Here is a 13148-nt window from a genome sequence, read left to right as displayed (position 1 = left end):
TGGAAATGCCTTTTGGCAACGTAGCTCTATAGAACATTGTTAAATAAATTAAGTGGGTACATTGTCAGGATACAGCAACTGACCTTTGATTTCCATTTCCCTTATAAAGGCTTTTCTCTGTGGGTATTATACTTTTATATCCTTGTGGATCTCCTCGGTGATTTTAATTATCTTTAAAATGTGCAGTTCAGTGCACATTATCCTTTGTATTACTGTAGTAAGTATAGAAAACATGCCCCTGATTTTCTTATGACAGTCTAGTGGTGACATTACAAATCGCCCATAATAAGAAAATTGGAAAGACCATTCCACAAGCAGAAGTGAAGCACTAAGTAATGCCCAGTGAGTGGTACAGAGACCTGAGAAGACTTTGGGCAGCATTTCCAGCACCTCCAAAATGACTTGTTGCTCTCTACCGATGAACAAATGAATCCAGAAACACATGTCTAGAGTTACACAGCACAGTCTGCACCAAGGGTGAAAAATTAAAGATTACTACTGAAGCATGTGTTATCGTGCACTGCATTTACCATGATGCAATGGGCAAATTGAGTGGTTTGATGTGATGCAGTGTGCTCCCACCCTGCTCCTGTTTGAAGCAGTAAGTAGATAAAAGTTACAGATCTGACAGCAACTGCCAACTTGAGAACCCTCAGAAAGAACCTAGAACTTGAATGCTCTCCAGCATTCCACATTCCAACTTACTTTCCGAGGCAGGCCCCAACAGAAACAATTCTACTGTTAAGAGTTTTTAAAGTTGAGCTGTGATGCCACCATGCCTGCTATCAGAGTCAACAGACATTGTGAAAGGTAGGTCACTGAGCACAATTACACCTGCTGTTCCTCAATGAAAGAAATAACAAGCTTTCAGTAAGTATGTGTATTTATTGCACTGGTGGAGTTCATTACATGAAATGCAGAATCTTTTTTCATCATCCTGCACAGTCTGGACTACATCTACTTTGAAAAGTAACTTATGTTAAACTCCTGAAAATATGTTTCCTGCCAAATGTATGCTGCACATTAGCACTTTTATTTTTACAGTGCAGATTTTCATAGTATCTCAGGTGAAGGAGTGAAAAAGCAAGGATTTAAGAGGTTTCTTCAGGAAAGCTGAATGGCGTGACTTTGATTTATAAAGCATAAAATACCTTCTAATTAATTTATAATGATCTTTTTAAAGTAACTTGTGTGGCGGGGTTCTTTTATCCCATATAAAAAGTGATTTGACTATGTTGCCTCGCTCTGAATTTTAAAAATATGGCAGAAATTTGAAAAAAGCATATTAAGAATTTGCCTCATTGGAGAAATGCAAATAAAAGTAGATTTCAACACCCAACCTCTGCATTCGTGCCAAAGTTACCTCTTAGTCGAAAATAAGAGATCACTAATGATAAACAGTGAAAACTAAGCTAATAATAGTACATTTCAAGTGAAACCTCTGATTTGCAGGATTTAAATGTTTTAACATGAGAGCAGTTTAAAAATGTGTGCACAGTTAATGTGTTGTGATTCTTTCGAGCAGGAGCTGGACAAGAAGTTTCAACAGACGACTGCTTACCGTAACATGAAGGACATTCTCACCAAGAAGAACGACCAAATAAAGGAGTTGCGGAGAAAACTTTTGAAGTAAGTTCTGGTGTTTTTTTTTTATTACTCCATCTTATTCTTGACATGGTTTTATTCAAAAATGTTTTCTTAACTTTGTTATATTTTCAGTACACTTTTGCCTGATCCGAGTTTAAGTAAATGACTAAAGATTGCTTGTGATTTGCTATACAATTCTAACAGGTTCAGTATTATGGAGTTAGACATATGAAAAATACCCATAGTATGGTACTGGTATTCCTATCATATTAGCCAACTGTGTGAGAAGTTGGCCTGATATATGATGCTCACTAGTTCTAGTGATCACCTTGTATCAGTCCAAACAACCCTTATGGTGATTGGTTGTAAGTCAACCTTATAGACCAGCTATCCTAATGGTAGCATGGACAAAGCAGTCTTAGGCTAAACTCTTTTGGCATGTGAAGCCAGCTGTTTTACCACATATAACCCCTTGACTACCAGATGAAAGGACACCACACAGGTTGTTATAAAAAATAAACAATATATTTATTATTAACAAACACCTCTGAACTCTTTATGAGATCAGAGGGCTAAGCACATAACATCCAGGTTTTACCGACCAGGAACGAGGGGGAATGCCCTTTTGATAGACTGGTCAGGGACGCTTATATACGCCTTTCCACCCCTCCCTCTTATTCCGAAGGTTGTGACCAAACTTATCCGATCCAGGATGACTAGGATCCTCATAGCACCAGACTGGCTTCGCCAATGGTGGTATCTGGACCTGTTGCAACTCTCGGTTCGCCTGCATGGGAGACTCCCGTGCAGGCCGGACCTTCTGACCAAAATGGGAGGGAAGATTCTACACCCCAGCCTTGCCTCGCTCAGCTTCGCAGCATTGCTCCTGAAGTCCTGCAGTACGGACATTTGAACCTTCCTCAGGACTGAATGGACATTTTGAGGGAATCAAAGAGACCATCCACCAGGACCTCATACTGTTTTAAATGGAAAAGGTTTTACTTGTGGTGTATCCGTAATAGTTGGAGTACAATTAACAGGCAAGAAGAGGTAATCGTGTTGTATCTGCTCTACTTGGACAAATCTGGTTTGAAGTATACGTCCATAAAAGTGCATTTGGTGGCCATCACGGCATACACAAAATCGCCTAGCCAGCCTTCTTTCTTTCAATTTCAGGTGGTCAAGGACTTCCTACAGGGGTTGAAGAAGGTTTATCCTTCTGTCCACCCACTTCCTTCTCCGACTTGGAAGTTGAATCTAGTCTTATCCAAATTGATGGATCCTCCGTTCGAACCCATTCAAAAGGCCACATTACAACACCTTACATGGAAAGTAGCATTTCTGGTGGCTATTACATCAGCACGCAGAGTGAGTGAAATCCAAGCACTCTGTTCTAAGGAACCGTATACGGTTTTCCATCACAATAGGGTGGTTATGCAAACTCAGCCTTCCTTCCTACCCAAAGTAGTGTCTGATTTCCATGTAAACCAGTCAATTTCTCTCCCCTCTTTCTTTCCCAATCCTGCTACAACAGCGGGAAGGCCTCTTCATTTGTTAGACCTCAAGAGGGTTCTCCAATTCTATTTGGAGGAAACAAAATCCATTAGAAAACCTGATCAATTGTTTGTTAACTACGGCTCTGTTAGAACAGGCTTTCCAGCTTCTAAAAGATCCATTTCACAATAGATAGTGTCTTGTATAAAGTTGGCCTACGAAATAGCGAACAAGCATCTGTTAGCCTCCCCTAAAGCTCATTCTACAAGTTGCAAGGCTGCTACAGTTGCATTCTTACACAATGTACCGATGGCTGAGACTTGCAAGGCTGCAACTTGGAAATCGGTTCATACGTTTACCAGGCATTACTGTCTGGATTCTGACTCCAGAGCGGATACCCAGGTAGGCCAGGCCTCCTTGAGGAATCTGTTCCAATGCTAGCTTGATTGGAGTCTTTATATGCTTTATGGTTTCTTTGTAACTTGATTGTACTCTGGTTACTTGCCCGCATGATGAGGGGATGGGCTTGCTATTCTATTAATCTGCTTATGACTATTGATGAGGATCCCCTGGAAGAGAAGGATAAGTTACTTACCTGTAATCCTAGTTCTCTTACAGGGGTATCCTCATCAAAGTCATAAGCAACCCACCCGCCTTCCCGGGCAAGTGAACAAGATACATGTCAACTCTTTGTGCTATGGTCTGCGGGTGTCCGCAAAGAACAACTGACCTAACAGTCACCTCTGAGGCATGATGGGAAGCTAGGGGGCATGGCCGCCTTAAAGGCACAATGCCAGTTTATATCTGTGTGTTTCTGTGGGTTAGCTTTTCAGCTTTCTACACTGAGGTTTTCTGCAATGCAGCCTATGTGCTGGCAATGTTTTTCATTCTTCCTTGCAAGATTGTGATTTCTGCTGTATATTAAAGCAGTTTTCAAATGTGTTTCTTTCTCCCTGCTTTATTAGAATGTATTTATATATAAGGGAATTTCTTACAGCATTGCTCAGCATTGTTATGGAAGACGGCATTGTGTGTTTTTATATATATATATATATTTACTGAAAAAACCATTGGTTATAGACCACATATAGTTAGGGATTAGCATTTTTAAAACCTTAATTTACTCGCACAAAACCATAGAAATTCGCATATATAGTTAGTTGCAATAACTATATATCGCGCACCCGCAATCCACTGCTGATGATGTCACATATTACATCATTCATCACTGATGACATCTCAAATGACATCACTGATGACATCACTGATGACAACATCCAGTGACTGTATGTTTCTGTAAAGTTAAAATATGTCTTACATATTGAAGAATGAGTGGATGTATAAGTGTCTGGATGAAGGATTTAGTAGGTGCATGACTGACTGTATGAGAGAATGATTAAATGTGTCTCACTGAGTGCATGGGTTAGTGACTAAACTGTCTTAATTTGTGCATCATTATATCTGTTGTTCTGTAAACTGCTGCATGTGTTGATCAGTAGCTATATGAGTAAGTATATGGGTTATTGATTGGTTGCCCAAGTATTTGTATGGGAGAGTGAGTGTCTGTGTGGGGGTGGCTGGGAGGTGTGTGACTCTGTGCATAGATGTGTGAGCAGTTGATTCACTAGATGTATGGGTTCAAAAGTGCATGTGGAAACAGCTGTATGGGCGGTTGACTGTCTGCATGAGTGTATTGGTGAGTGATTGGATTTCTCAGTGCTACATGTCAAAGTAAATACAAATGTAAAACACAGTACATGTAAGAGTTGACATATATAAATAACTGTGCATAAGAGCCAGTGAATGTGTGAGTGTCTGTATGGATCATTGTGAACTTGTATCAGGGATTGTATAAGAGAGTAAATATGTGTTAGTATATGTTTGATTAAGTAAAGTGTGTATAACTGTATAGTTGAGGAAATGGAGGTGTGATTGATTCTTTGCATGACTGACTAGGTGTGTGAGTAACTCCATGGATGAGTGACAGTCTGTGAGTGTCTGTTTACACTGATTGTATCTAAGGTTATATTAGAGTCTGAAGAGGTTCATCGTATTATCACATGAATGATATCATCAGTGATGTGATCAGTAATGTTAAATGAGATGTTATCCAGTATTGGGGTATCTTTCATAGATTCACATGCCTGAATCATTCCCCGTCGTCGCGGCGGGTGTCCCACGGTAAATAAAAAAGCAGTGCCAAAAGCACTTTGCAGTAGTAGGCCCTAGAAAAAGGCCTGAGGCCTATATTATAGTAGCCTATCTACCTCATTATGCTAAAAGACCCAAAGTCTTTGCTCCAACCAATCAGCTCACAGCACCCTCTAGAACCTTCCCTGCAGAGCCAGCTCTCCTTAGATTTTCACCGCACATCGTGTGGAAGGGAGTCTCCCTGAGTCTTGACTCAGTTTTTCCTTCAAGAGCTTCAAGATGTCTGACAAGAAGGCCTTGTTCAGACCCTGCAGAACATGCGAGAAGAAGAGGGTCCATGTGGATGACTTACACAAGGACTGTATTTATTGCCTGTATCCCAAGCATGAGGCAAAAACCTGTAAGATCTGCACTACCTTCCCTGCCAAGACCTTAAGGGATAGGGAGGCCAGAGTCCTTTTGTGGCTTAAATCCTCTTCCAAGGATGATGATGACAGAGCCTCTACCTCTAGCAAGAGGGCAAGGTCTCACGAGGATAAGATAAGTGAGGGGAGAAAGCATATTAAGACCTCCCACTCTAATTCAGGCTCTTCTCAGAGATCCAAACATTCTGTCTCTGGAGCCTCAGCCACCAACGATCCGGCAAAGAAAACTGTGAGTAAGACTTCTACTGTCTCCTCTCCAGTGACCACTGTCTCTACTTCGACCTCTTCTTCTATGAATATGATATCCACTACATCTATTACTACTCCCATTGTGTCGACTAAAATTAGTATTGTGACAAAGAAAACTCTTGTGGACGACTCGTCGACGAAGACGCCGTCATCATCAAAGAATTCGTCGTCTAAGAAGAGCCCGTCGACGAAGTCGTCGACGCCGCCGTCGACGACTGCCTCGTCGACGAAGAATGCATCGACGTCAATCCCGTCGACGACGAGCCCGTCCTTGGTTACCCCGTCGACGACAGTCCCGTCGACGGTGGCTCCGTCGACGACGAGTCCGTCGACGACTGTCCCGTCGACTTCGAGCCCGTCGACGACAGTCCCGTCGACGGCAAGTCTATTGTCGACGATGCCCTCGTCGTCGATCTCGTCGACGATAAATCCGTCGACGACGGCATCTTTTCAGCAAATAGATGCACCTTGGTCTCCTGGATCATCAAGGTCGATGGGATCAGCTTTACTAAGACCTGCCACTGGGAATCAGGCCTTTTGTACGCCAATAGCGACAAAGAATTTTCAGCTAGTGTCTTATAAGAGACAACAGGGTGCATATATATCTCCGCTTATGCCTTCTCATCTTCTAGAAACTTTTGCCGATGATGAAGAAGATGACTATGAAGATGATGACGATGAGGGTGCTTTTGGTGTGGCACGTCACCCATCCGAACTTGTCATCAAGTGCCAAGATGATGATGAAGAAGATTCATACGCGGAGCACTACTACCAAGAGGATATCATAGTGCCTCATTCATTGGAACATCAAAGAAGGCCTAGAGTCCCGGAAGTCACTCAGTTGCCGCCTAATCTGATACAGGATTTACAGGCTATGCTGGCGGACTACAAGCAGCGTTTTCCTCCGCAAGTACCTCAATCTGATACGGTAGCTCCTCCTCGGCAGCCACCGGTCTCTCCAGTTGTGGAAACTCCGCAACCGGTCTTGCCTCCACAAACTCCGGATACATCATCAGAAGAGGAGGTAGAGGATGGAGAGTTGCCTAACATACCTTCATCGGACCCATGGGATGAGTATGTTATACCCATGCCGTCCCCTCCAACTCCACAACCTTCAGATTCACCGCCTGAAGATGTAGGTGGTTTTCACAACTTGATGCAGAGGGCATCAACCAGGTTTAAGCTCCCGGTTACAGTGGAGCAAACGGAGTGTTTTCTCCATGACTTTAAAGAGGAAACAAGGAAGATATCTAGAGCCATTCCCATGATTGATTTTATTTGGAAGGAAGGCATAAAGATAATGAAAATCCTGCATCCGTGCCTGCTGTGTTACCCAGAATAGAAAAGAAATATCGTGCTCCGCTCTCTAGTCCGGCGTGCCTTATTGGTCATCCACGCCCGGATTCGGTAATCTCTCAGGCGGCGCAGCAAAGGTCAAAGAACCCAGCTACCCCTATTTCTACTCCACCAGAGAAAGAGGGGCGACGATTAGACCTTATTGGGAAGAAGTTTTCCACTATGGCTGCAGCATCCATCAGGATAGCAAATTCAATGGCGATTATTGGACGCTACGATCGCCAGATGTGGTCGGAGATGGCTAGAATCATAGAGCTATTGCCAGAGGACTCAAGACTAGAAGCCAGGAAAGTTTTAATGGAAGGAGAGAGGGCAGCGGAAGAATCCATCGGCTGCGCTCTAGATATGGCGAATACGAATTTCAGGCAGTTGGCTGGGGCAGCTGTCCTGAGACATCAGGGGTGGTTAAAAGCCACTACGTTTCGTCCGGAGGTTCAGTTGAAAATACTAGACATGGCTTATGACGGAGAGTCCCTCTTTGGAAAACATGTCGATGAGGCTCTCCAGACGATTAAAACTGACACAGATACTGCAAAGTCGCTAGGATCCTTGCAATATAAAAGAGGTTCATTCAGAGGAGCTAGAGGACGAGGTTATTCTTCCAGAGGAAGTTATTACCAGCAAGGCAGACAGTATCAACCACAATACCGTCAAAACTACCAGTCCTCTTACAGACAATCTGGATCGGCTGGTTTCTCTCGTCAAGGAGGAAGAAGGCGCGCAAGCAACCAAGGACGAGACAGTCACAAGAAACAGTGAGAGCAATTGGGCGCCACCTCCAATCCCTTACCTTCCTGTGGGCGCGAAAATATCTGCTTGCCAACAGCAATGGCAGAATATAACATCGGATCGGTGGGTGCTAGACTTGATCCATCATGGTCACACCCTAGAGTTCATCACCAAACCTCCACCAACTCCGCCCAGGGGTCCCCCTCCCCCTCGTCTTCACTTATTGTTCAAGGAGGTGCAAGCTATGCTACTCAAGAAAGTAGTAGAGAAGGTTCCATTCCATCAGAGAGGGACAGGTTTCTATTCCCGTTTTTTCCTCATAAAAAAGAAAACAGGGGAATGGCGACCGATCCTAGACCTGCGCAATCTGAACAAATATCTCAAGAAGCAGGGATTTCGAATGGTCACCCTCTCGGACATTCTCAGTTGCCTCAACGAGGGAGATTACATGGCTTCCTTGGACATGGAAGACGCATACTTCCACATCCCAATCCACCCAAACCATCGGAGGTACCTCTGTTTCACTGTGGCCGGCGCCCATTATCAATTCAAAGTTCTCCCATTTGGCCTCAAGTCGGCCCCAAGAATTTTCACGAAGTGCCTGGCCCCGGTGGCAGCAGCTCTCCGGGCAGCAAAAGTGCAGGTCTTCCCGTATTTGGACGACTGGCTAGTCAAAGGTCCATCAGAAGACAAAGTGAGAGCCGACATTACGGCATGCCGCAATCTCTTCGCATCGCTAGGCCTCACAATCAACGAGACCAAATCACAGATGCATCCAAAGCAAAGCCTGTTGTTCCTAGGGGCTTGCTTGGACACGGTGGAATGCAAGGCATCCTTGTCTCGAGAGAGACAACTCCGTCTGCAAGCGTTGGCCAGAAAACTGGCAAGAAGAAAGTCACTTTCAGTTCGCCTATTTGCATCACTTCTGGGGATGTGTTCTTCAGCCATCAACCTCATTCCATTGGTGCGTCTAAAGATGCGACCACTGCAAGAGGAGCTAAACTGTCAATGGCATCAACCGACAGGTTCATTCGAGGACACCATCACAATCACCAACAGGATGGTGCACGCACTCCAATGGTGGTCTCAGATCAGCAATCTGGAACAGGGGCTTTCATTCTTGCAGAATCCTCCGGATTTTATTCTGACAACGGATGCGTCCATGGAGGGTTGGGGTGGTCACCTCCAGGAACTGCAAGTGCAGGGAAGATGGTCTCAGCAAGACAAGAGATGCCACATCAACAGCCTAGAGTTGAAAGCCATTTGTCTGTCTCTTCAAGCGTTCCTCCCCAGGATAGTGGGATCCTCGGTTCTAGTCAGAACGGACAACACCACAAGCATGTTTTATATCAACAAGCAGGGGGGAACGAGATCGGCAACGCTACCCAAACAAGCCCAAGAGTTATGGAAATGGTTAACAATTCACAACATAACCCTCAAAGTGGAGCATGTCAGAGGCCTCTACAACACTTTGGCAGACAAACTGAGCAGAACATTGTCAGATTGCCACGAGTGGGAACTGGACAACGGCCAGTTGAACTATGTGTTTCAGAAATGGGGCAAACCCAGGTTGGACCTATTTGCGACCCAACAGAACAAGAAATGCCGGTACTACGCCAGCAGATATCCTCAACAGGGGTCAAGGGGGAATGCCCTTTCGATGCGATGGTCAGGGACTTATGCATACGCTTTTCCTCCGATCCCTCTGATTCCACGAGTGGTGCGCAAAATGAAAGTGGAGAGTTGTCGCCTTCTCCTCATTGCTCCCAAGTGGCCTCGCCAGTATTGGTTTCAAGAACTCATGCTACTTTCTCAGGAGCCACCGATCAAGCTGCGGGTAATTCCGAAGCTACTGTCACGCAACGAGGGTCAAGTACTTCACCCAGATCCTCAATCACTGAAATTGCACGCATGGCTCCTAACTTCTTAGGATTCGAGCATCTTCAAATTCCTCGGGAATGCCGGGACATTTTGGAGAAGGCAAGAGCCCAGAGTACATTAAAGACTTATCGTCTCAAGTGGAAGCGTTTTTGCGCATGGTGCATCTCTAGTGCTTTGCACCCTATAGAGGCACCGGCAGAAAAGATACTGCCCTATTTGTTACATTTAGCGCAATCTGGCCTTTCTTTTTCATCAATAAAGGTCCACTTAGCGGCCTTATCCCGGTACAGAAAGAGGACCAACTGTCAGTCACTCTGCTCTTCATCGCTAATCAAGCAATTTATGAGGGGTCTGTTCCGGGCTTATCCCCCAGTCAAGCCCTCACCACCGGAATGGGAGCTCAACACGGTTCTATCACAACTGATGAAGCATCCGTTCGAGCCTATCCATAGAGCCGACCTAAAGTTCTTAACATGGAAGATTGCTTTATTATTGGCGCTAACTTCCGCAAGAAGAGTGGGAGAAATTCAAGCTTTCACTATAAAGGAGCCCTTTTTACATTTCTCCCAGGACTATGTCACTTTACGAACGAATCCAACGTTCATACCGAAAGTGCCTTCCCAGTTTCATTTAAATGAACCTGTCAAGCTGAAAGTTTTCTTTCCAAACCCGTCAACCCCGGCTGAAAAGATATTGCATTCTTTAGACATCAAACGATGCTTAAAATTCTATCTTCAGAGAACCAAGACTTTGAGAAAATCAGATCAACTGTTTGTAGCTTATGGTCAAAATACTTTGGGGAAAGCGGTCACTAAAGCCACAATTTCAAGATGGATCGCATCCGCGATTCAATTCTGCCACGTCAAGGCTAATCGACCATTGACAAGGTCTGTTCGATCTCACTCCACAAGAGCTGTAGCAGCGTCTGCGGCTTTGTTTGCAGGAGTGACGCTTGAGAACATTTGCCGTGCTGCGACATGGAAGAATGTCCACACGTTTACAAGACACTACTGCCTACAATCAGCAAATCAGGATGATGCGGCAGTGGGCCAAGCTGTTTTACGTCACCTGTTTCCATAAGGAGTATGTTCAGGTACTGATGTTCACTTATTTCATATAAAGTACATGCAATTTAATAGATTGTGTTTATATATACAGAAACATGTTAACATGTTGTGTTTTGTTGTATGATGCCTAAGATTTCTTTCCAGAAAGAAAATGCGTAATTTCAATGTTGAACTTGAACATGATTTATTAATAGTTCAATCTCTAAGCGTTTGTTGGTTGTTGACGATACATTCATGGGGGTGCACTGCAATAAGTCTCCCACCATCCGCAACCGACTTTGCCTGGCTTACTGCTTGCTATTCTGATTCAGGCATGTGAATCTATGAAAGATACCCCAATACTGGATAAGAAAACAAGTTACTTACCTGTAACTTCAGTTATCCAGTATTGGAATCTTTCATAGATTCACATGCAACCCACCCTCCTCCCCGGAGAGTCAGTTCTCTAAGTTTGGGATACTTGTTCCCACTTGTGCTACGAAAATCTGAGGAGAGCTGGCTCTGCAGGGAAGGTTCTAGAGGGTGCTGTGAGCTGATTGGTTGGAGCAAAGACTTTGGGTCTTTTAGCATAATGAGGTAGATAGGCTACTATAATATAGGCCTCAGGCCTTTTTCTAGGGCCTACTACTGCAAAGTGCTTTTGGCACTGCTTTTTTATTTACCGTGGGACTCCCGCCTCGACGACGGGGAATGATTCAGGCATGTGAATCTATGAAAGATACCAATACTGGATAACTGAAGTTACAGGTAAGTAACTTGTTTTCTTATCAGTGATTTCATCAGTGATGTCATTTGAGATGTCATCAGTGATGTCATCAGTGATGTCATTTGAGATGTCATCAGTGATGTCATTTGAGATGTCATCAGTGATGTCATCAGTGATGTCACTGACCATGTCATGAATGATGTAATATGTGACATCATCAGCAGTGGATTGCGGGTGCGCGATATATAGTTATTGCAACTAACTATATATGCGAATTTCTATGGTTTTGTGCGAGTAAATTAAGGTTTTGAAAATGCTAATCCCTAACTATATATGGTCTATAACCAATGGTTTTTTCAGTGAATTTTCAAGGTTTTGTAAATGCAAAGTCCTAACTATATATGGTCTATAACCTATGGTTTTTTCAGTGAATTTCATTGGTTTTTTAAAAGCTAATATCTATAGCTGTAAAATATATTCTTTATTACGTGACGTATCACGTAGCCACGTGAGACGCCTCATGACGCGTCACATAAACGTGACGTATCGTCTCTGCAGCGCAAACAAAACCCATAACGTAAGCGCGCCAGAGCACGCTTACAGATATATATATATTTTTTTTAACCTTAATTAGACAAAATCCACACGTGCACATATCTTAAGGCCTTGCAAAGGCACATCAAACAAACAGTCCCTACAATTTTGCCAAGTTTGGTGGAAATCTATTCCTTTAAATTTTATTTTTCTGTTTCTCTTGGTTTTCCCCTTGTTACGCTTACTGGAACGCTACCCGGTACGCAAACCGGACGCTCCAACAACACAAGATGTCGGACTCCCGTTACGCTACCGTTTAGCTGCCCGGTTGGCGTACCGGGAAGCGCCTCTACCGCGAAAAATCGCAAATTTTTTTTTTTCCTTTTGCCCTGCGGGGCACTTTAATATCCCCCTCATCAATCCTAGGGGGTCAGGAGGGGTCTACCTTGCCCCCTTTCCTTCATTTCCCCCTTTGTTTTTCACCACCTCTTGTCTCTCGATCCTACCGAGAGACAAGATGGCGGCCGCTCCGGACTGTTTACAAAGTTGACAGCCAATCAGCTTCTCCTCAGACTCCCGTTACGCTGCCGGTTAGCTGCCCAGTTAGCTGCCCGGTTCGCGTACCGGGACGCGCCTCTACGGCGAAAATTCGCAATTTTTTTTTCTTTTTTTGCCCCGCGGGGCACTTTAATATCCCCCTCATCAATCCTAGGGGGTCAGGAGGGGGGTCTACCTTGCCCCCTTTCCTTCATTTCCCCCTTCGTTTTTCACCACCTCTTGTCTCTCAATCCTACAGAGAGACAAGATGGCGGCCGCTCCGGACTGTTTACAATGTTGACAGCCAATCAGCTTCTCCTGAGACTCCCGTTACGCTGCCGGTTAGCTGCCCGGTTCACGTACCGATTTGCGCCTCTACGACAAAAAATCGCATTTTTTTTTTTTTTTTTTTTGGGCCCCGCGGGGCACTTT

At 44.3% G+C, this 13148-nt stretch overlaps 1 protein-coding gene across 1 annotated transcript in view; it reads left to right on the top strand.

Moving 5' to 3' along the window:
* LOC147722400 (leucine zipper transcription factor-like protein 1) overlaps positions 1-13148 on the top strand; it is a 353962-nt gene that overhangs the window by 298922 nt on the left and 41892 nt on the right. The window contains exon 9 of the mRNA XM_086964922.1: positions 1526-1629. Within this exon, the coding sequence (XP_086821048.1) occupies positions 1526-1629 (104 nt within the window). The remainder of the gene's footprint in view (positions 1-1525; positions 1630-13148) is intronic.

This window comes from Lissotriton vulgaris, chromosome 4_1 (assembly GCF_964263255.1).
Source record: "Lissotriton vulgaris chromosome 4_1, aLisVul1.2, whole genome shotgun sequence".
Taxonomy (NCBI): Eukaryota; Metazoa; Chordata; class Amphibia; order Caudata; family Salamandridae; genus Lissotriton; species Lissotriton vulgaris.
This window is presented reverse-complemented; position numbering and strand designations above follow the sequence as displayed.